The following is a 27,239-nucleotide window of genomic DNA, read 5'->3' on the forward strand; positions in this document are numbered from 1 at the left end:
TCTATGACTGAAGTAGACATTTTGTTCCTTAAGGAACTGCTGTTATAAAAGGAACCACTCTTATTTGTCTTGATGATAGCACGTTGGAGGGACAGAAGATTGAACGAGAGGTCGGGAAATCTGGCGTGTATCCCGGAAGTGCCTTTCACGCAGTTCTATCTGTGGCCCCCAGACTCTTGCCCGTGTCCGTGGCAGGTGGAAACGACACTGACCAGGATGATCAGAAGCTGGCGTGGAGGCTCCGTCAGTGGGCCCGTAGAGCTGTGAATGATGGGACCTGTGATTTATCAAAATCTCCTCATGGGTTTTCCTCCTGTGAAAACCTTGACCCCTCTCTAATTTCGTGAATTGCTTTGTAAAACAAATGCCGTCTTTCATTAATAGAAATTCCAGTTCTCCTATAGTGTCCTGAACGTGTCATCCAGGCTTTCGGTAGTTTGAAACATGGCTTCAGTGCAACAATTAAAGACCTTTTAAGTAAGTCAGACCCCACCCACCCCCCACCCCCCCGCCCCCGGTCAGGTATGAGAAGCCCGAGGACCCTTTGCCCAGCATAGGGCAGTTTGGCTGCCAGATTGGTTTCTCTGCTTTTGGTCTGCAGCTTGCATTACCAGTGGGTCTTGCCAGAGTTCACTGTGTATGTGTGTGTGTGTGCGGGCGTGTGTGTGCAGATGCTGCAAACACAAGCCATCTTGCAGGGTCAGTCAGAAGACAAGACCCAATATTCCCAGAAACAGAGTGGTCCGGTTTCTTTAAAAAATGTGCAGAGATTGTGTTTCTGGAGATGAGGGCTCAAGTTAAAAGCAAACAAAAATACCACAGAACATATAACAATTTGTTTTCTGGAAGGATCTGTGATTCTGCATTTGGACCCAGTTCTCTCTGATAGGCCTTCAGCTCCTCACAGAGCACGGCTCTTTCAGAAGAGATACGTTCGTATGAAAACCTCATTTGCAGCTGCTTTTAAAGAACGGGGAGCTAAAGCCTTTGCTTGCTCCTTCTGGAGGACCTCTGCAGGGCAGCGGGCAGTCCTGCCGTCAGAGTAGACAGTCTCACGAAGATAACCTGAAGTGACCCAGCCATTTGCTAAAAGCCGTGGAAAGAAGGACTGGCCTTTGCTCACTGACCTCGGCCTCAGCACCCTTCTCTGTGCCTGGGACGTAATTACACCACTAAGTAGTCCCGTGATAGCCGGATGCCACGGGTAACCCACCCTGGTCCCAGATGTCCCCGGGCACCTCTGGTCTCCCAAACACCCGTCTCCCTCTGTTCTCTCCGCGAGGAATTTGAGTTCTAGAAGGAGAACGCGGATTGGGAGGAAGCGGTGTGTGGGGGTGTGTGCAGTGCTGTAAGCTCACGGGTAGGGGGGGTGGGTGACCTCCTCTGGCTTCAGAGCTTCAGAGGTGCCTCAGCTCCCCGAGCCTTAGCTTGCTGGCAGAATGGGACCTGGGGGCAGAGGAGAGCAGGGCAGGGACTGTCCAGGGACTGGGCAAGAGCAGGAAGGGCTGAGCAAGCAGGTGCCCTGGTGCCACAGGCGTGGCTTTCAGCCCATACTCCTTTTCTTCTTTTTAAACTTCACCCCCACCCTCCAGGGGTTGGGGAATCGCTGGGCGCTCTGGGGAAACGCTCTCCTGAGGCTTCTCTTCTCGTCTCTTTCCTTCAGTTTTGCATTCACACTTTCTTTTTTTTTCCTCCGAGGAAATTTCAAGTCCAGTGTATCTGAGTTCCCTCCTTTTTTTCTTTTCTTTAATCAGACTTTTTTTAGTCGCTGTTGCGTGCTAGGCATTGGGGTTATTACCAGCCTAAGCGAGGCGTGGCCCCTTCCATGAAAACGAGCCCAGCTTAGTAGAAGCGGATACAGGCCGCCCGCCGGTGACTGGGTCCTGGTCACGTGGGCCCCGGGCCGGTCTGGGAGGTTGAGTCGTGTTCAGCGGAGGGGATCGCACCTCGTCCAGGGCCGCCCGAGGCCTGACCGGCGCTTAGAAGATCCTTCCCCTTTGGAAAAAAGGTGGAAAAAGGACGACGAAGACGACGGCGCTCTGATAAACGCTTTGGCCAGAGAGGTTTCCGCAGGTGATGCTCCGTGGGGTTGAACCTCTGCGTGTGAAACAAGGACCTGGTGAACTTCAGGGGTGTGTGTGTGTGTGTGTGTGTGCACAGTGGAACACATTTTCGTGTCGGTAACGCTCTGGTCCCGGGAAGGGAGCTCACGTTTGCTCGGTTGGGGAGCGGGGCAGGGCTGGACGTTCGGTTCGCCCTGCCGTGTGCTCTCGGGACGGGGAGTGGGGCTCAAGGGCTGGGCCGCTCAGCCGCACCTACAGAGCAGGTGTCGGGACCCCAGCTTCTGTTCGGTGCAAAAGCCAGGAGCTTTCCATTGCCCTGCACACTTGCCCCAGAGAAAGGAATGAGTCTTGTCCTTAGAGCCAATACAAGTGTGCCTGCAGGTTTAATGAGCACCGGGGAGCTGAGGGAAGGAAGACCCGCCCCCCACAAGCAGCAGCAAAATCGGAGTGAGACAGCAACCACGAGGGGAGCGAACCTTTTCCGTCAGAGATATTTAGGTGGCACGGGTGCCAGGTGGATGTCGCCTGTGCTTATGTTTTCACATCTCAGAATCCGCCAGGGCAGAAGCATTGCAACAGCCTCTCTGGGCATCGTCTTTTGCTTTTTTCCTGTTTTAGTCTCCGATGTGGACCCCCTGCCACTTCTTGGCTCCAATCCCACCCCCAGAGCAAGCCAAGTGAATCCGCTGAGATCATGTTGCAGAATTTCCATGCAGATAGCTGGGACTCTAGCATTTCTTTTTTCCTTTCCTTTCTTTTCTTTTCTTTTCTTTTTTTTTTTTTTTTCTCAGAAGGCATTTGGGTTGAACCTAAATTGTAACTTAGTTTCGAAAAGAATGGAAGACCTTTTGAAGGACTTGCCTCCGGGCTCTTCTGTCACAAGAGTGTAAGTCACACCAGCCCGGGAGCCTTGTCTGTCTTGTTTGCTGTGTGTCCGCTGTGATCGGGACAACGCCTGGCTCATTGCAAGAGCTCAGGACGGGTGCAAGGGACAGTGGGTGACCACAGGGGTGGCTACGAACACCAGTAGGGCCACCCGATGGCCCTCACACCTTCAGGTCTGTGCCAGGGGCACTTTCTGAGCCCTCACCGCGGACCACGAGGGTGCTGGCAGTGGTGATGGTATCAGGGGCTGGCTCAGGCATTTTGCCGGCAGGGTCGCATTTTCTCTGAATTCAACCGTAAGTAGCGAGCGGGGTCCTCTGCTGGTCAGGAAACCGAGGGTGGAGAGGCTGCGACTCGGCGAGGACCACGTGCTTGCCTCACAGTCCCCTGGGGAGTAGAATCCGTTGTTCAGGAGCCCTCTCGCCTCCTGCCACGGGCACAGATCTTTCTGCATCAGCCACTCCCCCGCTGCCTTTCTGCACCCCCCCACCCCCGATTTCTCCAGAGCCCAGGCCTCGCCTGCCTCCAAAAAGTCCTTCCTTGGCTCGGCTCCTCCCAAGGTGGCCCTCCAGCCATGCCACCCGGCCCCCAGCCTCTGTGCCTCCCTTGCAGGGACTCTCTGGGGCCTCAGCGGCAGGGCCGCCTCCCCCGTCGCCCCGTTCCCTAGACATGCGCGCCTGGGTTTGCATCTGCTTCCCTGTCCGCTGCAGCTCAGGCTCTCAGCTGCTCCACCCATGCACTGACCCTCTCCCTGTCTTGCTCCTGGGCCTCCCTCTGTCTCCGGTGACCCATCCCACCCAGGGCTGTCGGTGTCAGCCTTGCGACTGTGGTGACCCCAGGCTCCCGCTGGCCTCTCCTCCCATCTCTTGCTGCGTGGCACCCCGGCCCTTCCCAGGATGCCTTTGCAGCTTGTTCCCTTTGCTGGAACCCTTTCCACCGGTTCTGCTCCTGGTCGCATCCTCCGGCTGTCACGGCGTCCTGGGATGACGCCTCTTGACCTGCATCGGCCACTCCTCCTTGTCTGGTCTTTGCAGCGCTGACGGCTGTCTGACCTTCATTTTTTGTGATACCCATTGTGTACCGTGGTGTCCAGAGTCTCCCAGACGCTCCCTGAGAGCAGGGCTTTCCCCATGCTCTCTCGTGTCCCAGAACCTGTCAGTGCCAGGCTGGGGGCGTGCATGCATGGAAGCATGTGCAGATGTGGGCCTGGCTTCCAGGAGCCTCAACCTTCGACCCCGGTTCTCTCCTGCACACCCCGCATCCCCGCCACCCCTCGGTGTGAGCACCTCTGCCCTTGTCCCTCCGCAGGTCATCAGAGAAGCCTACAGCAGCTGCGGCGGGCCCGCCGACTCTGAGCGTCCGCCCCCCTCAAGCTCCCCGGTGCACAAGGCAGAACTGGAGAAGGTGAGAGCCGTGCTTCTCTCTAGGAATCCACCTCCCCGCTGGCCGAGGCCTCCCTCGAAGTTGCCATGACGTTTCTGAGGACGTCAGCCCTTCTGGTAGAAAAATAGAAAAAGAGGCGTTCCCACTGGGGCTCAGCGGTAACTGAACCCAACTAGGATCCGTGAGGACGCCAGCTCGATCCCCGGCCTCGCTCTGTGGGTTAAGGATCCAGTGTTGCTGTGAGCTGTGGTGTAGGTTGCAGACGCGGCTCAGATTCCGTGTTGCTGTGGCTGTGGTGTAGGCCAGCGGCTACAGCTCCGATTGGACCTCTAGCCTGGGAACCTCCACAGGCCACGGGGGTGGCCCCCAAATGCAAAAATAAATAAATAAAAAGTAAATGTCAGTTTCATCCACAAACACCCTCCCAGTTGACCCGTAAAGTGAATCTCACGCGTCTTACCCTGAGGTCGGGACGCACGGGCCGGCTTCTTCTTTCTCCTGATTACAAACCCAATACCTGCTCACTGTAGGGAACTTAGGAAGTTCAGAGAAACAGAAATTTGAGCAATGACGTCGCTGATGTGTCCACCACAGACACGTCTCAACTCTGCATGTTTTTAAACCAGTTTTTCCCTCTTGGTGTGTTCAGCAGTTTGGATGATCTGATGCTGCTTTTTGCCTTTTTTTTTCACTTACCTTTATATTATCAGCAATTTTCCAGTTTTTTGAAAACACACGACAAGCACCTTTGCATTTTCATCAACTAAATAATGTCTTTGTGTATGACTTTCCTATCATGTATGTCCCCCCATTAGACTCTTTTTTTTTTTTTGAGTCATTTAAAATAACCTGACACCCTTGTGTAAATCTTTGCTGCTTCTCTGATATCTGAGAGGAGGGTCCTAGAAGCTGGATTGCCAGACCCAAGGATAGAATTTTTTAAAGATTTTGCTTCATGTTGCTAAGCAAGTTGCTTTCCAGAAAGCTTGGTCCTTGCTGTTTCTCACCAGCAATGACCTGAGTTCCTCTTTGACCCACTCAGGCGGGGACTGGCCGTGCTCCTCCTTACCGTGGTTTCTCAGGCGGTGCTGCTGGTGCCTGTGGCTGCACCTGTTGATCCAGTCCCAGGGATGCTTCCTGGCTTGAGAGCGGGGCTTTCGGCCATCTATCCCTGAATGTGACACAGACCAGGGTCCCCCTAAATGTCACTATTCTCCCACCGAGGCACTTCCTGATGCCGCTGGGGACTGCTGCCACTTTGGCCAGCCTGCCTGGACCCTGAACCCAGCGGCTCCGGGTCTCCCCGCGTCCTGGCATCCGTCTCCCTGCTGGCCAGTCTCAGCGGCCCTGGGGTGAAAGGCGAGGCTCCCAAGACAGAGGCGGTTTGGAGCTCTTTCCTCCACCGTGACTCCACCGCAGGGTCTGCGGTCAGAATGGAAGGGGCTCTCGTCGACGTCTCCTGCTCAGATACTACCCGGGGTCGCCACTATGCTCCTCGAGTCCAGGCGTTGGGACTAAAGTAACTGCAAGGGTCCCGGGCAGCTCCTTGGACGGTTTTGACAGCAGCTTGTGTTTCTGTGCGCCTCTTCAGCATTCTGTTATGAACAGGTTATTGGTGAATGCCGGCGAGAAGTTAAACAGGTAGTGTACCCTTTATTTCTGGAAGGGTACTAGGGCCTCGTGAGGGGAGTAAGTTTTTGTAATCTGAATATTTTTTCACTTAATCACTGGAAAAAGTGATTTCAGTGAAACAGGCTTGGTACCATAGTGTGTGTTTGTACAAGCTCAGTGCATTCCCCCCCCCCTTTTTTTTTGTCTTTTTGCCATTTCTTGGGCCGCTCCCACGGCATATGGAGGTTCCCAGGCGAGGGGTCTAATTGGAGCTGTAGCCACCGGCCTACGCCAGAGCCACAGCAACTCGGGATCCGAGCCGCATCTGCAACCTACCACAGCTCACGTCAATGCTGGATCGTTAACCCACTGAGCGAGGGCAGGGATCGAACCCGCAACCTCATGGTTCCTAGTCGGATTCGTTAACCACTGCGCCACGACAGGAACTCCTCCCCCTTGTTTTTGTGAAGCTCTTATAGCAACCCGACTGGTCTGTGTTATAGCTGAGCCCTCACTCAGCTCAGGGTTTGCTGTGACCGTGGCTCATGTTTTCTTTCAATTTTTTTTGGCGGTGAGGCTGTGCTCACGACCTGTTCCCAGGCCGGGCATCGAACGCACACCACCGCAGCAACCCAAGCCACAGCAGTGCCAATGCCAGGTCCTTAACCCACGGAGCCACCAGGGAACTCCTTTCATTTTTGAGATAACTTCGGATGGGTCCACGCAGCACATCACTTGTTGGTGTGACCACTGTAAGCGTAACTTAGTCTTTTTATCCGCCCAGAAACTGTCTTCAGAGAGACCCAGCTCCGACGGGGAGGGTGTCACAGAAAACGGAGTGACTGCGTGCAATGGAAAGGAACACGGTGAGTGCTGCTCCTGCCCCAGATGGAGCAACTGAGAACCCCAGACAGAAACACTCCCCCTGGATCGGCAAAAACTCTGACGGCGCGGAACGTGTGGCTGTGAGTTCGGTCGTGCAGACGGCGTCCTGCTGTGTTACGGTGACCGACGTCCAGAGGAAGCTCTGGCTAATCCTCGGCTTCCCAGGCCCTGTTTCAATCCTCCCAGACCTCGGCCCGCCTTTTCGTGGACCGGCTTGATGATGTGTCCTGCATACGTTTTAATCTGTGACTCACTGCCGGCGCCTTCCTCCGCTGGTTCAAGGCTGAGACACGTTTGCAGTGGGGGTGGGGTGCTGCTGCTGCCATCTCACTGGGAGAGGCACTGTTTTTCAAGGAAAAGCACTTTGGGTGAGGCTGGAAACCCCTGCGCCCATCCCGGCGCTGCCTTGGCCTAAGAACTCGATCTCGAGCCAGTCTTTCCTCTTTGATAAGTCTCAGCTTCCCCCGTCTTTAAAACCAGGAGGCCAGGCTCACAGACGGCTGATCTTTTTAAAAAAGATTACCTGGATGTGTCTTTATTTCACCTTCATTTAATAATTTTTTTAAAAAATTGTGGCGAAATACATGGGTAACATACATACACTGTCTAACCAGGGTTTTTTTGGTCTCTTCAGGGCCGCTCCCGTGGCATATGGAGGTTCCCAGGCTAGGGTCGAATCGGAGCTGTAGCCACTGGCTTACACCACAGCCACAGCAAAGCAGGATCCAAGCCACATCTGTGACCTACACCACAGCTCAGGGCAACGCCAGATCCTTAACTCACTGGGTGAACCCGCGTCCTCATGGATACGAGTTGGGTTCGTTAACCGCTGAGCCATGTCAACTAAAAATTACAGAACCTGAAAGTTGAGAGTTAAGTTTTACTTGGGGTGAAATTAGAATGTAAGCCCCGGGGGACAGCAGCTCAGGGAGCCCCTGAGAAACCGCTCCCAAGAGGCAAGGGGGGGCGCTAGGATATATAGGGGTTTTTGCAATAAAGGACAGGGAGCAGGAGCACCAGAGGCCAGGCTCCCGGAAGTCATTCCTTCGATGGGCAGCGCCCTCAGGGCCGGGATCCTGAGTTTTCACAGCTCTCACCCTTGGAGGGGACCCCATTCACCCATGACGGTGACGTTCTTCCTCCTTAACTACAGACGGGGCTGAAATACCACCCAAGGAGGAAAAGCGGGAACCTCAGGATATGATCAAGTTGGGGGGGGGCATGCAGCACACACACACACATCTTACAAAAGTTTGTTGCTGGTCTCCTGAAGGTCATGACCCGTCTCAAGGAGCAGACATCACCATGAAGGATTTTAGTGTTTTTCTAGACATGAGGCGATGCAAGAGTTGGGCACGTAGAATCTCCTAAAAATATCTGACTCTCCAAAGACCTGTTCTCCCAGTTTCCCCAGCGCACAGAGGGCCTTGCTCCTGGCTTCCCGCTGAGCTCCGGATGGCAGCTGCAGTGGCTCATGTGTCACTCCATGTAGAGGCTGATGGGAAGCGCCAGGCTTCAGTTCACAGCCGCGACGGGAGCTCCGTGTCCTAACCATTTCTAAGTCCCGTTTCAGCAGCAGGAAGTGGGTCGACAGGGCTGAGCTGTCATCACCGTTTTCCTCTCTAGAACTTTCCATCCTGAAAACTCAAGCTCTGCCCTCATGAAACTAACTCACCACCCTCTCCCCTCTTCCTGGCCCCCCACCCGCCAGGCTGCCTTGTCTCTCTGTAATTTTCGGCTGCTCTAGGAGCCTCGTGGAAGTGGGATCGTGTAGTATCTGTCTTTTCGGTGGCTGGCTAGTTTCACTTAGTATGAGGTCCTCACAGGTCAGCCACGTTGCAGCCTGGAACAGGATTCCCTTCCTTTTCAAGGCTGAATAATATTCCTTGGGATGGACCACAAATGGTCTCCACCTGTCCTTGCGGGGACTTTGGGTTGCCTCCACCTCTGGCTATTGTGAGTAGAGCTGCTAAGGACACGGGTGCACAAACGCTGAATTTTTTTAGGTCCGCTTTATAAAGGTGTACATTTCACACGGTGAGATTCACCCTCCGGGGGCATACGGTTCCTTGACCAACACAGGCACGTACCCTTCACGCGAGTCAGGGTCTGGAGCGTTTCCATCACCCGAGATGCCCCTGACGGCCCCGCACCTGTTTTCTGTCCTCTAAGTGGAGTCCCGTGAGACAGCCTCCTGGGTCTGCTCCTCCCCATCGGCGCCACGCGTTTGGGGGGCGTCCACGTGGTGGGCCCGAGGTCTGTTCCTCGGCGGAGCAGGATGCCAGGGTGGATGCATCCGTGAATTACCCATTTCCTGGTTGTCTCCGTTCACAAGCAGCGCTGACGGAGGCACATCCACAGTCAGGCTTTTGCAGGGACGGGTTTTCATTTTTCTTGGCCGATGCCTCAGAGGGACCCTGTGGTCACGTGCACGCGTGTGCCTTCCCGCCAGCCTTGTGCTGTCTTTCCTGTGGTGTTCTGTTTATTTGGGCCACTCTCCTAGGTGTGCGGTGCTGTGTAATTGTGCCTTGACCGTACGTCTCCCCGTGACGACAACACGGGTCCTTTTTTCATGGCTTTCTTGCTACCTCTGTGTCTGTCACCCCGGGGGAAATGTCAGTTAAAATCTTTTGCCCCTATTCTCATTGGGTTTTTTTTTGCTCTCGTGGACTTCTGAGCGTTTTTTATTTGGAATGCAAGTCCTCTCTCAGATGTGTTTTGCACCTGTCCTGTCCCAGTCTGAGGCTTGCCCTCCAGTTGGCTCGGCCTTGTGTGGGCAGAGAGGAGGCGGGGTTTGTGGGGACGGGGCAGCTTTGCTGGTGCAAAATAGCAGCCTCTGTTTCCCCGCCCAGCTTCTCCGCCCCCAGCCCAGGGGTGGAGCAGGCGCCTTGTGGCTCAGAAATGAAGTCGCCTTAAACCAAAGAGCCGGCCAGGCCGACTCTTGATGAATTGAGACTCTCGATGAACCCATGTCACCTGGGCTTTTGTGACAATTCCAGGGTCCCGATCTCTGCCTTCGCTCATGTGATTTTCTACCTCGGTCGTGGCCAAGGGTAATTTTAGTTCTTCCCACGGGAAGCTGCCGTGTGGAAGGTATTATCTTTGTCTTCACAGGGCACATTTTGGGGCGTGAAAGGCAGGAAAGCTATCTTTAACTTTGCCCTGAAATAGAATAACATGCAATCTCAGGTTCCTGCCCAGACACCCGGGCTCAGCAGGCACTGCCCGGGGTCTCTCTTCTCGTGGGCTGTGTCCTCTCCCAGGCCCCGTGCATAAAAGCAGCTTCTGCAGAATGAAACCTGTCCTGCTGTCCGTGTCCGCGTGGACACGTACGTGAAGATGTCCGTGTCTGATGCTCTCCCGTTTCCCTTTACCAAGAGCGGCTTTCTGGGCTTTGTCAAGGTGGCCTCGGTTCCAACGCCTTCTGCCTGGCGTGGCGCTTTGCATACAGTAGACTCTTAATAAACAGTCGCTGAAGGAAGCTAATCGCTTCAATACCTTCTGACCTTCTTGCCGTAGCTTGGTTCTGGCCGCGCACTCTTGAGCAATTTGCAGCTGAGAAATTTCAGGGATGTGCCCTTGACCCCAGCCATGGCCCAGCTCAGATTTCTCTGCCGCCCACGCAGAGGAGACCCCGAACTCCTGCAGCTTTTCCTGAACGAGAGCCTCTTAGCTGAACAGGACCCAGTCCAGACTCTGTGACCAGAGCCATGGGGAGTGGCTCTTAAAACTGCGGCTTCCTCTTTGAAGGTGTCGCGCCCTGGCCTGTGCTGAGCGAGTGCAGTGCGACTTGGTTGCATTGGCACGTTCCCACCGATGGTGCAGCTGGCACGAGAAGAGACTCAAGGTCCTCGTGCTAATGTGTGTGGAAGCGACACTTGTCCCCAAGTAACGCTCACGCGTTCACGACTTCCGCACGGGGTAACGGGCCTGTTGGCCGACCTGGCACACAAACAGCCCAGTGACATTAGCCCCATGGCCCCAGTCCTCCCAGCAGCCTACATTCCAAAACTCCTAGACTCCCATGTCCGTAGGATAAGGGGGAATTGTCTGTGTTTGTGGTATTTACAGCTTGAAAAATGCTGCGTTCTATAGGATCTGGCCCGGCAGCTGGCACAGAGCAGGTGCGCGATAAGTGAAACCCGGGGAAGAACGGGGCGTGGCTCACACTTTATGTGGCTGTTTCTTCAAGGAAAATCTGCCACTGAAACCTGCTTTTTGGTTGTCCTCATTCCTGACAGTTAAGAGGAAAAAAAGTTCCAAATCCGAGGCCAAAGGGACCGTGACCAAAGTCACAGGGAAGAAAATCACCAAGATCATCGGTCTGGGGAAGAAAAAGCCGTCGACAGACGAGCAGACGTCCTCGGCCGAGGAGGACGTGCCCACCTGCGGTAAGACGGGCCTGCCCGCCGCGCCCCGCCCCGCACGCCGCAACTGTCCTGGGGGACCTCTGTGTCCCTGTCCCAGTCTCAGGGATGAGCCTCTTTGGAACTGGGTTTGCCTTCCCTTAAACTCTGGGGATGGACTCGATTTTGACTTTGAGACGTTACAGGGCGGATGAGATGAAAAACGAACTCTCTTGTTGATCCCAGGAGGTTCTTCCACTTTCCGCCTGAGTGGTTTTAAGCTGGTACGAATGCAGGAGAGGTTGGCCGAGAAGGAGGGGCTGCGGGTGTGGCAGGGCCTTTATGGACCCCCGGGCCAGCCTTCCCCGCCCGAGGGAGCACAGCTCCACTTTCTGGGGACGCCTGTGGCTCAGACCCAGCTTCACGTCCAGTCTGGCAGCCCCACCTGCCTCTGTCTTCCTCACCCTGGGCTCCAGCAGCTGCTGCCTGGCAGGCTGGTCAGCACCGGGAGGCACCTGGACCCCGATGGTCTAGTGGCCAAGTGCCCGGAACTCCATGTCCTGGGATGGAGACAGACCTGCAACGGCTGATCACCAACAGGAGGAGGACAAAGGGACAATGGGGAGCCTGCATGGCGTCCCGTAGACGCCAGACGTCAGGGGCGGCCTCCCTGGATAAACGAGATGCTACCTACACCGTGTTTCCTGAGCCACCAGGTCTGCGAGACCCATGCGCTCCTTTAAGGAGAAAAACGTTAGCGGCCGAAAGATGGATATTTACCCTTAAAAAATCACGAACAGGCTGCACTTCCCTGGGTGGCACCGCTTGTACGCGGCTCTGCATCAGCGCAAGGGCCACAGTGTCTCGACTCGAGGTCACTCTGTTTACCGCCCCCCCCCCTTCCTTGCTCAGTGAGCATCTGTCCTGTCCGAGGTTATTTGGGGAGAGGCCAAAAGATGTGTCATCAGATGCTGCCCAGAAGGACCTAAGTTGGGCCACCCCCCTCCCCACACACAGTCATTCAGCAGACACCCCGCCCAGGCCAGAGGCTGGAGGCTCAGGTGAGGGGCCGGGCTGTGTGGGTCCCAGCTGGGCGTGGGCGGTGCCTCCTGAAGGGAAGGCAGGTGGATCTCAGCTCCCGTCTGACTTTCCAGGTGTGATTCTAGGACCTCGCAATGGAGTTTTGGTGACAGTGACCCCTGGGCGGCAGTATGGGGTGCCTGTGGAGCAGGAGGGGGCCGGGCAGGCGGCCGAGACCCCAGGAGCCAGCTGCCTGCAGGTGGCGTGGGGAGGGGAGATGGTGACCCCGAGGAGCCCGGGGTCCCGGAGCCCAGTGTTGAGAGGCCCTGAACTTGACCCCGTCACACGGCAGTTGGGTCCCAGGGGTGGGCTGACTGACGCGCTTTCTACAGCCCAGCGGCCCAGCCCTAAAGAGAAAGTGAAGACAGCCGCCCTGCCAACACCAAGTCCACGGGCCGGCGCTCTCGAGATGGGCAGGGGCCTGCTGATGCCAGGGCGCTGCTCCCTCTGCCTGTCCTGGAGGAGGGAGTCAGGGCTACAGACGGAAGGGGGAGGAGTTCCCGTCGTGGCTCAGTGGTAATGAGCCCAACTAGCATCCATGAGGATGCAGGTTCGATCCTGGCCTCACTCAGTGGATTAAGGATCCGACATTGCCGTGAGCTGTGGTGTAGGTCGCCGATGCAGCTCAGATCTGGCGTTGCTGTGGCTGTGGCGTAGGCCAGAGGCTACAGCTCCGATTCGACCGCTAGCCTGGGAACCTCCATATGCCACGGGTGCGGGCCTAAAAATAAAGAAAAAAAAAAAAAAAACGGAAAGAGGGGATTAGCCAACACAAAGGGAACCACTGCTTTAGCCTCGGGTTTTTGTTCTTATAACTGCTCTAGGTCGGTGGAGGAAATAGAGGTTCTTTCATGAAAAACCAGCATTCGTGTGGAAGGCAGCCTAACGACTGCCGTCCAGACCTCTGGTCTGACTTACGGTGGGGACGCTGAGGCCAGGGAGGATGTGGCCTCGCCCTGAGTCACGTGGTCAGCTGGGGACAGGGCCAGGCATGCCGGCCAACCCCGTTGCTGTCCTGCAGCACCGGCCGTCCCCATGGCGTCACGGTCCCCAGAGCTGCCCTCCTCCCCAGCCCCTCGTGAACAGCCACCTGGGCTCCTGGCTGGAGGCCCGGGGGTTGCTCAGAGCAGGCCCGGCGTGGCTCAGCCTGTGACTGTCGCGCACAGGTTCCCGCTGGACTCTGAGTGGACATCGGTCTAGTCAGAGACCGATCTCCGCCCACAACACTTCAAACCTGTCCCCTAGCTCTCTGCCGGGCGAGGGACCAGGGGAGGCGTCTGTAGAGGAGTCAGGGACAGCTGGGGTGGCGATTTTCCGCTGTCTGGGGACAGCCGCAAAGTGTCAGGCAGGAAGAGTAGCTCGATGAGACCCAAGATGCCAGCGCTGCTGAGCAGAGGCCCTGCGCCCACTGCCCTCGAGCTGCCCAGAGCATGTGCCCCGTGGGCTGGCGCAGCCCCAGCTCTCCTGGCCAGCCGGGCCTCTGCGTACAGTGCAAATGCTGGCAGGAAGGACAGCTTCCCATGGGAAGGGGCCCACAGCCCAGCTGACCAGCCCGGCTCCCCCTGTCCCACCCAGCCTCATGCACCAGCCAGGGCCGCGCTGCAAACAGCCTCTTGGACAAGATGGTCAGGCGTGCCCACAGGCCCGGGAGCAGAGACCGGTCTTTTATTTGCCCATCTCCAGAGCGGACAGGTCCAGAATGACTGTCACTTTATAACTTGGGCTGTTGAGCCCATGCGGGGGTGGATTTCACAGTTCTCCCTCCTCTGCACCCCATTTCTGTCTGTTGTTTGGACTAGGACATAAGCAGCTCTGTGGTCCACTTCCTTCCCCTTTGTCCCTGCAGGCTACCCAGTTGGGGGCTTTTCGTCTTCCTTTTTTTTGGCTGCACTGGCAGCATGCAGAAGTTCCCAGGCCAGGGATCGAATCCCTGCCACAGCAGTGACCCAAGCCTCTGCAGTGACACCAGGTCCTTAACCCACTAGGTCACTGGGGAGCTCCCCAGTGGGAGTTTTGAAATCTTAGACTAATTGTCATCCTGGGCTAAGTCAGCTCAGGGCCTCCGGCAATCTTGTCTCAACTAAATTGCCGGCCTTTCCCTCTGGTTTGGATTAAGATGCAGGTCTGACCCCCTCAGTACCAAGCACAGAGCCTGGCAGATAATAGCAGCTCAGTAAACACTTGTTGATGGAATGAATTATCTTAAGCAAATGACAAACTTCTCTGAGCTTCAGGTTCCCCACCTGTGAAATGGGCTTAAGCGACTTTGTTTTCCTTAGAATTGAGACTGAAATCAGGAAACGCTAAGCTCACCGCCTGTCTCCTAATCTATGCTCAGTAAATGGTCCCTGACGTTACTCGTTTGTTCACCTGGTAAACAACCTAAGCGTACCAGACACGGTCAAGGCAACGTGAGGGCAGGGCAGACGAGAGGAGGTGCAGGTGAGGGGCATCCAGAGCCGAGCGAAGGGCCAGGTCCCCAGGGGTGACGATGGGGTCCTCCCGGGGAGCAGGACTTGCTGTATTTCCAGGGCCCCCTCTGGCTGTGATGGCTGGGACTCTGTGAAGCTTTCAGCAGCAGGATTTTTGGCGGATGTGCAGGACGTTACACAGGAGGCGCAGGTGCCTCTCGCCTTCTCGCCCTGTCCACCCACCAAGACCAGGGGACACTTCCTCGGGGCGGAAGCCTTCTTGGCGTCAGTCACCACGTCAGGGGGTCTTGAGTTACTGGGTGTGTCCGCCCACCAGAGGACACATGTCCCACCGGGAGGGGAGGCTATGGGTGTCGGCAGCAGGGCCGGGCTCAGCTATTGGTGGCATCTGAACCAATGAGCCCCCCCCCCCCCCGCCCCCGAGGCCCTGGCTGCTGCTCAGTTGCTCCTTTCGTCCCAGCTGATTGCAAACCAAGACTCGCTAAACTCAGACACGCAGTCACGTGACGGTCCTCCCAGAAACATGACCGAAGCACAGGAGACGCAGCTCAGGCAGACACCGCCCTTCCCATCCCAGAGAAGCGAGCAGTGACTCTCGGCCCCGTCTACCAGGAGGCCCTGCCTGTTCTGCGGCTGCTTGCACTCGAGAGCGCCAGCAGCTGAGCGTGGGGCTTTTACACCTGTCCCCTCCTGTAGTCGTGTGTGTTTGCTCAGCCTCAGGCCGTTTTCCTGAAACCATGCTTTTGCAAGAAGCCCTAGAGTTCCTTCTGCAGAATTCAGAGCAAAGATAATCTCAGAACAGCAAAGCGAAATTTCCAAATTGTGAAGATACCGTAACACGTAACGCCTCACCATAACATGATAAGTGGAACTCCCCTGCCAAGAAAAATCAACTTATATTGGAATTGCCTTATAATGCAGGGCATTGAAATGACCAGGCGGGCCTGGGACGAGCCTCGCTGCTCTCTGGCACCACCTAGTGGTGGCCGATCATCTCCAGGCTGCTGGGGGTCCCGTGTCAGCGGGTTCCAGCCCAGCCTCGAGGTGTCCAGTGGGTGGGAGGATAGTTGGGGACACGGGACCTGCCCTCTGATTCCAGAGTCCTTCCAGAAGTAGGAGGGGAGGCCCCCTCCTGGGAGAAGAGCAGAGGGCGGTGAGGCTGGCAGGGGGGCCAGCTGCCCGAATGTGGCACGTTTCCCTGGAGTTCCCGTTTTGCCACCATGATTCTCGTAACCACGTAAATATGAGGCAGATGTTAAAAGATGGTAACTTCCTATGAAGTCCTGCTCGGAGTAAAGTGTGACTCCGCCTGTGACTCAGGTGTCAGATGCTCAGAGCACTTGGCGGCTCGGAGGGGAGGCGGTACCTTCACCCCTCCGGGACCTGGGTCATTCGTTCCGTCAGCAGAGCTGCACCCAGAAGCTGCTGCCCCCACCCCTGCTGCCAGAAGTGCTGCCAGGGGTGAATTCGAATCTCCCAAAGCCACGCGGGAGCTTGGGGGAGTCTCGTCACGTTGCTGCAAAGGCCTGGATCCTCCCTAAACATTTCTGCACCCGCCTCCCCCCGGCAGACCCCACCCCACCCCTGCTGTCTCCTGTGCCAAGGCCAGGTCCCTGCAACAACTTCCAAAGTTTTCTGTGGCCAGGTCTCCAACGTTCGCATCTTAGTTTGCCATGCTCCCCGCTTCTCCAGGCCTGGGGAGACCCCCCCCCCACCTCTCAGGCACAGGAGGGGACCCACCCGAGGGCCCACATAGGCCTCCACTCTGCGGGCCCCAATCCCCACGCCCCCACCCTCCCCCACCCTGTGCCCCGTGCTTCCTGCTGAAAACTGTGGGCTCCTGTGTCGCCTCGTGTGTCCCGGCAGATCGAGGTAGCGGAGCGCGGTCCGTTGCCTCTGTTTATCTCTCCTTCACCAGACCCCGCCATCCTGGTCTGTAGGCCACGTGTGTCCCTTCTCGCTGGGAACGTGCTTATGATGGGTCCACTCGGCAGCTATTTCATACACGTCCGAGGACACGGGCCTTCAGCCCGGCCGATGACTTAGCGGCAGTACCAAGGTCAGAGGTACGAAGTAGTTGTGGAGCCGTCGCTCCGATATTCAGATGTTATATTTGCCTATACGCTTTTAAGGAGAGCTTAAAAAAAGGATTAGTGTGTTGGACCTGCGCCACTTACAAATGGTATTTCACAGAAGGAAAATAGCAGCCTCTTCTCGGCCACCTTCCACGCTCCGATGAACTGCGGGTCGGTCTTTGTTGGGTGACCGTGAACAAGACTCACGAATCAGGCCGCCAGCCTTCTCCTCCCCGCTGTGACCGCTGCTTCTCCGGCCTGACTCCCCTCCCTGCGGCCCCTCCGAAGGGTGCAAAATACAAGCTGCTTGTGGCCTGGGCACTGGAGCCGATGTGCCGGCGTCTCCCCTTTCCCGTTATTTTCCAAGGACGGCACCTGGTGTCCCAGGCTGGAGCTTTGGGTCCAGGTTCCCTCAAGGACACACTGGCAGAACTGGCGTCACAGTTAGCCCAGCAAACCTTCCAGTAGCCCGAGCGTCTTCCTAGTCGATTCATTGAGCAGTGAAGTATAGTAATATTTACGTGTGAGGTAGAAAGTGTTCTTCTGGGCCCTGTAATGTACGTATTTGTTTGGGGGTTTGCTTGGGTTTAGTTTCTGCCTTTATAGCATTTTTCCATTGCTAATGAGGAGTGTAAGGCGGAGAACACAGAAGAGGCCCAAAGCGTCTTTCCAATCCCTTTGAGAAAGACCTTGAAAAAAATCAGGATCAAAAAAGATTTCTTTATTTGTGTTTTGATCTGCATGTGTGCGCAGTGGTGCATGTGTGTGTGCACATGTGTGTGTGTGTGTGTGCGTGTGTGTGTGTGTGTGCATGTGTGTACACATGTGTACCCACATTGCAGGAGAAGCTGAACGGCTTAAGGAGTCCCTGTTGTTCTTCTTCCTCCCCTACCCGCATCATACATGCTGTCCCGCTCACGGCCTCAGTGCTGAAGGCGGCAGCAACTCACTAGCATGGTGGGGGGTGGAGAAGCATAGCCACCCCGTAAAATCTACGTTTTGAGCGTTGTTATTTCTAGAAAAATGCACTGTATGTTTGTGACAAATGAAAATGGTCATTTTCCTGTATTTGCAATTTCCTTTCTTAAAAACGAGGCCTGTCCTTGTAAATCCATCCCATTCCATCCTGCACGGAGGCTGTCATGCAGCCTGAGGCCCGGCTGACCTCAGCGGTCGGGCAGAGCCTCGGGCAGAGGGCATGGGGGGTGGCCGGGCCCCAGGACTTGCATCCTTTGCTGATGCTGTGCGCGCGGGGGGCACATCCGCCCACAGGGCCCGTTTCTTGGAAAGGCTTCACTTTCAGATCGTCTCAGTGCTCCCTCGGCAGCCTCCCTGCGGCTGGTGCCGCAGGCAGGTGTCGCTTGCAGCTGCTCAGAAAGGTCGGAGCCCTTTCGGCGGGGGGCGGGGGGGGGCACCCCTTCGGCTGTTGGGGGCGGCTGCGTGTCCTCCTCCCCGCTCTCCTGCCCGCCCCCGATGGCTCAGCCCGCCACCCCCGGGCGGGCCCCCAGCTCGTCATCCCCGCGGGAGGCTGACGGCCGCTCTCCCCCAGGCTACCTGAACGTGCTGTCCAACAGCCGCTGGCGGGAGCGCTGGTGCCGCGTCAAGGACAACAAGCTCATCCTGCACAAGGACAGGGCCGACCTGAAGACCCACGTCGTCTCCATCCCGCTGCGCGGCTGCGAGGTCATCCCGGGGCTGGACTCCAAACACCCCCTGACCTTCCGGCTGCTCCGCAACGGACAGGAGGTGGCTGTGCTGGAGGTAGGCGCTGCGGGGTGTGCATGCGGGGCTCTCCGCCGGGGTTCCCCATCCCTATCCCCCCCCCGCCGTTTTAAAGTGTCCCCTAAAACCTTTCCCCTAACACTGGTCTGCCTCGGAAACGGTGGCGTCTCCTTCACACTGTCCTTCAGAACGTTCTGGGCTCCTTCCCAGGTGGAGCAGGTGCTTTCGGACTTTGGGCTGCCCCTGGACCATGTTCCACCCGAAGGGACACCTTTCTTTCCAAGAACCCTTGGCTGCGCGTGCATTTTATTATCTGTGTGGCGGCCTCTTTACACCTTCTCATTCACCAAAGCTGAAAAAGGTGATAAAACTGACGGCTTAGCTACCCGCGTAAACCTTTCCCTTTGACATTTAACGTGTTTATTGATCATCTGTGGTTCTTTTCTGTCCCGTATTAATTCAGATCTTTCTTCTTTGTCCTTTCCCCCCTTGGCATTATCATGAGTAAGACACAGAGACACACACACACACCTGTGCATCTCCTTGTGTACGCAGGCGTCAGGGTGTAGAATCCGCAGAGCACACAGAAGTGTGTTTAGGCTGCATCGTCCGCAGAAAGGAGGATGCTTGGGGTTTGGTGGGGATGGCTGATGTGTGTTCTAAATTCATCCGATGTCATCAAAGTCTAGATGACAGTGGTGACACTCACCAGGGGGAAAGGGCATGAGGCTTGTGCCCGGGATCAAAGGGTCCAGTTCGCCAACCTAGAAGGTAGGAGATAGGAGTTAGGGGGGTTGTTGCAGAGGCTGCTTTTTTTTTTTTGATGGGGGCAAAAAAAAAAAAAAAGCAAGAGATTAATCACGTACCTCTTCCTCCCACAAGGGCTCCTTGCCCGATGGTTTGGGTCAGAGGTGACAGGTCAGGTGGCTGAGTTCGTGGAAGGCCAGGCCTGGCTGGGGTCAGGACGTCTGCGCCCCAGCCGCAGTTCCTTTGCAGACGTTGATCACAACCAAGCCGGCGCTTCTCTCTGGGCTTCTTTATATGCCTGTAAAACCCAGCGTTGGGCTGGCATCCGTGTGCTTTGTCGGCATGTACGCGGGCGGAGCCCTGTAGGGTGGATGGTGGCAGAGCAGAGCCCGCAGTGTCAGAGAGGAAACTGCTCCTGACACCAGACAACGCAGGCGTCACAGGAGAACTGTAACAGCAGGTTTGAGGGACAGGTCAGGGACAGGAAGTCGGCACCTGCTGGGTGTGGGGGGGTGAAAATGAAACACTGGCCTGGGCACCAGGTGGAGACGGGAGCCCCCCGACCCCACGTGGGACAAGGGCAGGAGGGGCTGGTGAGAAGGCCCCCTCCCCGCCCAGTAGGGCAGCCTTGGGTCCCCGAAGACAGTTGTCATGTTTCGCTGCCCCCATAGCAGTCGTTGAGTCCGGCTCAAGCACCCACAGAAGTGGCCCCACTCAGCGCTCAAATGCGCACAGAGAATTTGCCCAACTCAGTAAGGAAATGCCGTGAGCCAGCCCGGCCCGTGAAGTTGTATTCTGAACTGTTTCTGAGATCACTTTTCCTTAACTTTTTTTTTTTTTTTTTGGTCCTTTTAGGGCTGCACCCGCGGCATATGGAGGTTCCCAGGCTAGGGGTCGAATCAGAGCTGCAGCTGCTGCCCTATACCACAGCCACAGCAACGCCAGGCCCTTAACCCACTGAGCAGGGCCAGGGATTGAACCTATGTCCTCATGGATACTAGTCAGGTTCATTATCCCCGAGCCATGACGGGAACTCCCACTCACTGGTTTTTAGCATCCATTAGTGACTCTTGCCTGAAACAGGCACTTTAATGACAGGTGCTCAGTGGGGACGTTCTCATTCCATTATTACCATAGAGAAGATTTCCCTTCTTCTCGTTTAATTCACTATTCATTCGTTTATGTATGCATGTCATCAGGGATTTGTAGATTGTTGTTTAAATCAGTGACCGTAATCCTTTATCGGCAGGATTTGGCTGGGTCAGATGAACAGAGTGGGTTCGTGGAAAGCCCTTGGAGCCACGTGGTCGTTGCTCTGTCCCTGCTGTTGGGACACCCAGGTCCTCGTCATTCTCGGTGCAAGATGTTCCAGCCTCATCTTGTTCCTCCCCCAGCCCCCAGGCCTTTTGGAGTCAGCCAAGCTCCAAAGAGCTCTTTGCGGACCCTTCCTAGGGGGTATTGGTATTTAGAAACCACAATCCGGATGGGAGGTGTGCTCAGAGTTGCTGGCATTGCTCTGTGGGTGGCATGGCTTCTAGACCTTTGCCGTAGCCATAGGAGATGGTGTCTATGTGTGTGTTTGTATGTACATACTCGGGTATGCTTCTTTGCCATGCCCATGACACAGATTTGTAAGTGTGTATATATGCAATGCACCCACATCCCCCCCATTTATAGACTAAAAGCCACACGAGCGTAACTAATACTTCTAATTTCAGTCCAACCCCACAGGTATTTTTTTAAAGCCTGGAGGAAATTTCTTAAAATTAATGATGATGGAAACAGTTAAACTCTAGTGTCATCGATTCAATCGCATCTTATGTGCTGTGTTACAATACAATTGCATCTTATGTGCTATGTTACAATACTTTTAAAACTGTTTCAATGATCCCACTCTGCAGCCCGGGGAACAGTATCCGGTGTCTTGGGCTAGAACATGCCGGGGGAGGGCATCAGAAAAGGAAGGCATGGGCATATCTGACTGGGTCACTTTGCTGTAGAGCGGAAATTGTCACAACACTGTAAAGCAACGATTATAAAAAATGTATACACGCAAATAAACTAAAATGAACTAAAAATCAAATGGAGAATAACACATAGAGTCCAAAATAAAAGGAGTTTTTAAAAACTAAAAAAAAAAAAAAAAGCTTGGACGAGATAGTTATAGACACATGGATATAGATTAAATACTTTCTTGACATAGATTTTTTGGGGGGCAAGGACAGAAGACAGTATTTGTGACTTTTAAAACACGTCAGTGACACATACATGTCTGCATTCTCTTTTCTCACATTATCAGGCTCCGTCGTGACTAGTCACCATGCTGTGCAGTAGAAAATTGACAGAGCACTTTAACCCAGCTATAATGGAAAAAAATATTATATATTAAAAAAAATTATCCACGTGTTCAAATCGATCTATTTCTGTTCAGCAAACATTAATACTGTTCTCACTCTTGTGAGGCACATAACTGGGTCCATCCCTTTGCCCGATGCCCCGGCTTGATACTGGCCAGGAATGATCTGTGTCTCATGCACTGGCCAATTCTATCAGCGTCCAGAGAACTTCTCAGAGCTCCCATCATGGCTCAGCGGGAACAACTCTGAGTCGTGTCCATGAGGCTGCTGGTCCCATCCCTGGCCTCGCTCAGCGGGTCAGGCATCCAGCGTTGCCGTGAGCTGTGGTGTAGGTCACAGACGTGGCTCGGATCCCGCGTTGCTGTGGCTGGGGCGTAGGCCGGTGGCTACAGCTCCGATTCAACCCCTGGCCTGGGAACCTCCGTGTGCCATGTGTGCAGCCCTAAAAAGCCAACAAAAACAAAAACCAAAACCCATCAAAGAACAACTTCTCCCTTGTCAAGGCTCTTCCTCCTGAGAGGTTTCTGTGCTGGGAATGGGGTCACTGATTACCTGTATTCTGCTGAGCACTCTTCAACTCATCAAAGTCATAATGAGGAAATTCAATTTTCTTCGTCTTTAAGCTCAACTTACAGATTTGTCTTTATATAAAAAATTTGTAGTTTTTGCCCAAAGTTTAAAAAAAAAGTTTGACATTCAGTTAACATAGACATGGGATAGCTCAATTTCCCCAAATTTTACGTTATTATTTACATATTTGATTAACGAATAGTATCTAGACGTTTTTAATACCATCGTGAGTGTCGTATAATTTTCCAAATCACTGAACGAGGATGGATTAACATTCTAATGAGCTGAGTCTTACAGCGCTGTTTCCGACGTGCGAGTCAGGCAGAGGACACCGGGGAGCCTTGCAAACATCTTAGAAAATGGCACCAAAGCAGCCCAAAAATTACAAACACGGCTACACCGCCATAAACCCCACTGATGCGGAGGCGAACGTAGGTTGCTTTTCTATACATTCTCATCAGGGAGAGAAATAAAATCGCCATTCCAGGCCCATATTAGAGCCCACAGCAGGGGTCCCCGGGCAGCAGAGCTGGAGGCCTGCAGAGGCCGTGGCCCGAGGCGCTTCCCCAGCCAGGCAGCTGCAGTCGGAGGGGCTCGTGCTGCAGCCCAGATGTTGCTGCCAAGTTCAGGAAGCTTTCTGAACAAGCGCCTTCAGCTGAGATCTCGGCCATCGAGCTCACTCCGTGTCTCCCACCCGGGCGCCTTTCCCCCGGATAATCGGGAGCCACTGGGGGACCTCAGGTTTTGGCGTTGCCTTGGGAACGGTCATTCTGCAGGGTCGGCATCAAGGTGTGGAGTGAGCGGGCTGTCCCTCCCGACACTCGGCCGCCGGTGGCTCCCTCCTCCTCGGCCTCTGTGTCCTCGCCTGCCTCCTGACTCACCGCCTGTCCTGTGAAGGAGGCTCCTTGCTGCCGTGTTGATGAAAAGCCTTAACCCCCTTGACCGTGACTCCAGTAAAATGCACCTTCCCCCTTCGCCTCAACAGGCATCTTCTTCTGAGGACATGGGCAGGTGGATTGGGATCCTGTTGGCTGAGACGGGGTCCTCGACCGACCCCGGGGCCCTGCACTACGACTACATCGACGTGGAGATGTCGGCCAACGTCATCCAGACAGCCAAGCAGACCTTCTGGTAAGAGACAGCCTGAGGTTACGCAGCCCGATTTCTCTCTATTTTCTCTTCTTTTTAGGGCTGCCCCCGCGGCGTACAGAAGTTCCCGGGCTAGGGGTCCAATCGGAGCGACAGCTGCCAGCCTACACCACAGCCACAGCAACGGGGCATCGAGCCGCATCTGCGACCTACACCAGAGCTCACGGCAAATCCTTAACCCCCTGAGCGAGGCCAGGGGTCAAACCCGCAGCCTCATGGTTCCTAGTTGGATTCGTTTCCGCTGCACCATGACGGGAACTCCTGTAATTTTTGTGTGTGTGTGTAAGCACACAGCCTTAAAGAAAAAACAAAAGCAAACAGCACCACTGAAGACTCTCCTTTTTGTATTATATTGATCCAAACGTTGCTGAAAATTTTGTCATTTCAACCCTCTGTGTTTTCAGCAGGAGTTGGCGAGCTTTTGCTGCAAAAGGCAAGATGGTGATATTTTTAGTTTTGTGGACCAGATAGTCCCTGTTAAAACTACTCAGCTCTGTCACTGCAGTCACGCACAGCACATGAATGAGTGGACATGGCTGTGTGCCAGCACAACCTTATTTGCAGAGGCCGCCTGTGGGCCAGATTTGGCCCACGGGCTGTTGTTTGCTGACCCCTGTACGAAGGGGACAGTTCTATGAAGCATGCGTCTGCATATTGCTACACGTTGCTGGAATAGGAACTGATCATCTACTTTTAAAACTGAAATTATGACTTTTTTTGAAAAAGCATCCTATTAAACCATAACCACCTCGTTAACATAATGGTGACAAAGATCCTTCCAGCAGCAGCTCTCAAAGAGTGGTCCACAGGCCCTTGGGGGTGTTCCGAACCCTTTCAGGCTGTCCCGAAGGTGGAAACTCGTCTGTAATGATGCTGGGAAACCACCTTCCTTCTTTGCTGTAGTGACACTTGCATCTACGGGACAAAAGCCGGGGGGGATCCATTGGCTAGTGGTTTAGCTCATCCGTGGTCACCCCAGGCTGCAGCCATTGTCACCGCCTCACACTGGCAGTAAAAGGAGATGCAGACTCCACTCAAGATGTCCAGGATGAACCAGTGACAGTATTACTTTTCCTGGGAAGGGCCGGACAGTAGATATCTTTAATAAATCTCTTGGGTGTGTGTCTTTTTGATGCATGTATGATGCAGCGTGGAAGATACACAGAGCATGTACTGAGCTGTCCTGCAGTCTGGAGGACACAAGGTTGGTAAGGGTGATTTGCTAGGGAGTTCCTGCTGTGGCTCAGAGGGTTAAGGACCCAATACAGTGTCCGTGAAGATGTGGGTTCGATCCCTGGCTTCGGTCTGAGAGTTAAGGATCTGGCATTGCTGCAGGCTGTGCTGAAGGTTGTGGCCGCAGCTCACATCCCCCGTGGCTGTGGCTGTGGTGTAGCTGCAGCTCCAATTTGACCCCTAGCCGGGGAACTTCCATTTGCCACAGGTGGGGCCATAAAAAGAAAAACACAAAACAGCTTGAGTTGCTAACTGCATTAGCTGCCCCCACCCATTTTGTCGTTTTTACTTGAAAAAAAAAAAATTAACAGGTGAACCGTGGTTATTCAGATTTCGGTATCTGTAGACGTTTTTTCAAGAGTGAACCCAGCGAGCCTCTCATCTCAAGGGAAACGGCTGGCAGTGTTTGTTGCCTGTGAAGCAGTTTTCACTCAGAAATTTGAATTTGGGGAGGTCAGTGTCTCCCACTGGGAGGGGATGGCTGCCCGGGCCTCAGACTTTCCCATAAGTGGGTGGTGATCCCGGGTGAGGTTTTTTGATCTTGTTGGATGGAGTGTGTCAGCATCTGAACGTGTGCCTAAGCCACGCGTGTAAAAGGCCAGCCCGCCAGCAAGATAAACGGATGGGTCTTACATGAAAGAGGACAAAAAGCTCACTCACACGCTTTCAGGGTCTACACTCCACCGTTCATTAAGAAATTGCCCCTCGGGAGTTCCCGTTGTGGTGCAGTGAAACGAATCCGGCCAGTAACCAGGTGGTGGTGACCATGCCAGGTCCTTAACTGCTAGGCCACCAGGGAACTCCATGAATACATTTCTGCATTTGGGTTTCACATATAGCGAACACCCAAAAACCAAATCTTCTCGGGAGCCTGCGGTAACTCTTAAGCATGTGAAGACAGAAGAATCGGAGGATTACTGGTTCGTAGGAACGAATCTGTGAGATTAAGAAATGGCCGGTCATGCTCCATGCCGTCCACAGTCTAAAGCAGGGGTGGTCAGCCTTTCCCGGGAAGGCCGAGGGCGTGAATGTTTTCCGCCTCGCAGAGCACGCGGTCCCCGCTGTGACGACGCCTCTTTGCTGCCGTGTTCAGCTCCGCGAGGTTGGGCAAAGGCTTCAGGACAGTCCTGAGACCCGTGGCCATGGCCGTGGCCGTGCTCAGCTGGAGCTCGCCAGTCCTTGGTGTGAAGCGGTGCCCGTGGGATCGCCGGGGATGAGCCCTGAAGGGGAGGAGATGGGGGTCTGGTCCTGCCGCGGTGGTTACGGAGTGGGAAACTTTGGACACGTCATCATAAGCCCTCAGTGTCTGCGCTTCCTTGGTGGGAAACAGAGAGTGTGGGTGAGATGAATCGGAAACTCCTAGCTCAGAATCTCTGATCCCTAGTTTCCTGCTTCTGCCCCCCTCCTCGGAGAGTCTGGCGTGGGGCTGAGGAGAGGCGCCTTGGAACAGGGTGGGCGATAGACTCGCACCATCAGCAAGAGATGCTGGACGCAGCAACAGTGGTGCAAACCCACGGGCTCTCCCCGGCTCTGAGACCCTCTGGGTACCAGGGGCTGAACTCAAGGGTTTACCCGACTCTCTGCCTGTCCGATACGAGCACCACCGTGCAGCTGCCCCAGCCACGTGGTGTCTGCGGGAACCTTGAGCCACCTGCCTTCGTTTCCTGGATGGTGGTGTAGAGGGCGTGCTTATTTCATGCCTGGCTGGGACAGCGGGGCTAAAGAGCGTGGAGATAAGGGTGCCCCTTTGTGAGTCAAGCACCGTGTCACGCCCAACAAAGGCAAGCAGCCTTGGCAAAAGAATTAGCCTCGTGCAACTCGACCATCAACTCTCCAGTGATACGGGCAGGTTTCTGAAGTTCAAGGTGCCCATGCTTCCTGCTCGTCTCTTGTGTGAACCCCGGGGTGACACGGTCAGGTGTCGATCAGCCTGTTTATCCTCGTCGTTTTTCCGTGGCCGCATTCCATCTTAGCAGCGGCGAAGGACAATGACCCTCCCCATGCAACGGTCCATGGAGCACGTCGAGAGTCGCTTTTCGAGAAGCGTGACATCCTTCGGTCCCGTTTTGCAAAATCTGGAGTGACATCAAAGAAAGGAGTGGATGGTTGTCACAACCCTATTATCTTGGACCTTGTTAGTTTCCCAAAAGCCTCTCGCGAGTTCACCTGTGACGTCAGCCCTAATCAGCAAGCTGATAGCCACACGTAAGAGAACCCCCGACGGAAAATGCTTGCCCCAGAACACAAACGAGTGGACTATTCATCTAGACGCAATGTGGGAGGGTCAGGTTTTCCAGAAAGGGGTGTAGTTTGCAATACCGAAAACTCACTTGTTAAAAAGATACCTGTAATGGGTTTATGGCTGCAAGGATCTTTGCTGCCCCATTAAATTCTTTCTAGGAGATGTCTCCTAGCAGTAGCGTTTATTTCTACTTATTACTTTCTGCTAAATCTCCTGTAAAAATTAAGAGAGGAGCGAGACTAAATATGGAAACGGCATTCAAATATAAACTTGCCAGTGCGATAAACGATCTAAGTTTAGATTAAGTGTTGCCCTTCTGTAAATTGGCAGCCAGCGAATTCATCTTTTTAAGGTCATGAGGGGATTTGCTGGGCTTTGGGCTCGTATGAGGGAGAAAGGTCAATGATGTATTTTTGGGAAGAGAAGAGTGAAAGAAAGAGTAACGTAAAGCCGCCCAAG

The 27,239-nt window shown here is 54.6% G+C and overlaps 1 protein-coding gene across 4 annotated transcripts in view; it reads left to right on the plus strand.

Moving 5' to 3' along the window:
* The window catches only part of AFAP1 (actin filament associated protein 1), a 133,527-nt gene that overhangs the window by 83,489 nt on the left and 22,799 nt on the right, over positions 1-27,239 (plus strand). For all 4 annotated transcript variants that reach the window (XM_047799510.1, XM_047799507.1, XM_047799509.1 and 1 more), the window contains exons 7-11: positions 4,257-4,352; positions 6,727-6,808; positions 11,069-11,218; positions 18,310-18,521; positions 23,142-23,287. In XM_047799510.1, coding sequence (XP_047655466.1) covers positions 4,257-4,352; positions 6,727-6,808; positions 11,069-11,218; positions 18,310-18,521; positions 23,142-23,287 — 686 coding nt within the window. The remainder of the gene's footprint in view (positions 1-4,256; positions 4,353-6,726; positions 6,809-11,068; positions 11,219-18,309; positions 18,522-23,141; positions 23,288-27,239) is intronic.

The sequence above is a fragment of the Phacochoerus africanus genome, chromosome 10 (genome assembly GCF_016906955.1).
Source record: "Phacochoerus africanus isolate WHEZ1 chromosome 10, ROS_Pafr_v1, whole genome shotgun sequence".
Taxonomy (NCBI): Eukaryota; Metazoa; Chordata; class Mammalia; order Artiodactyla; family Suidae; genus Phacochoerus; species Phacochoerus africanus.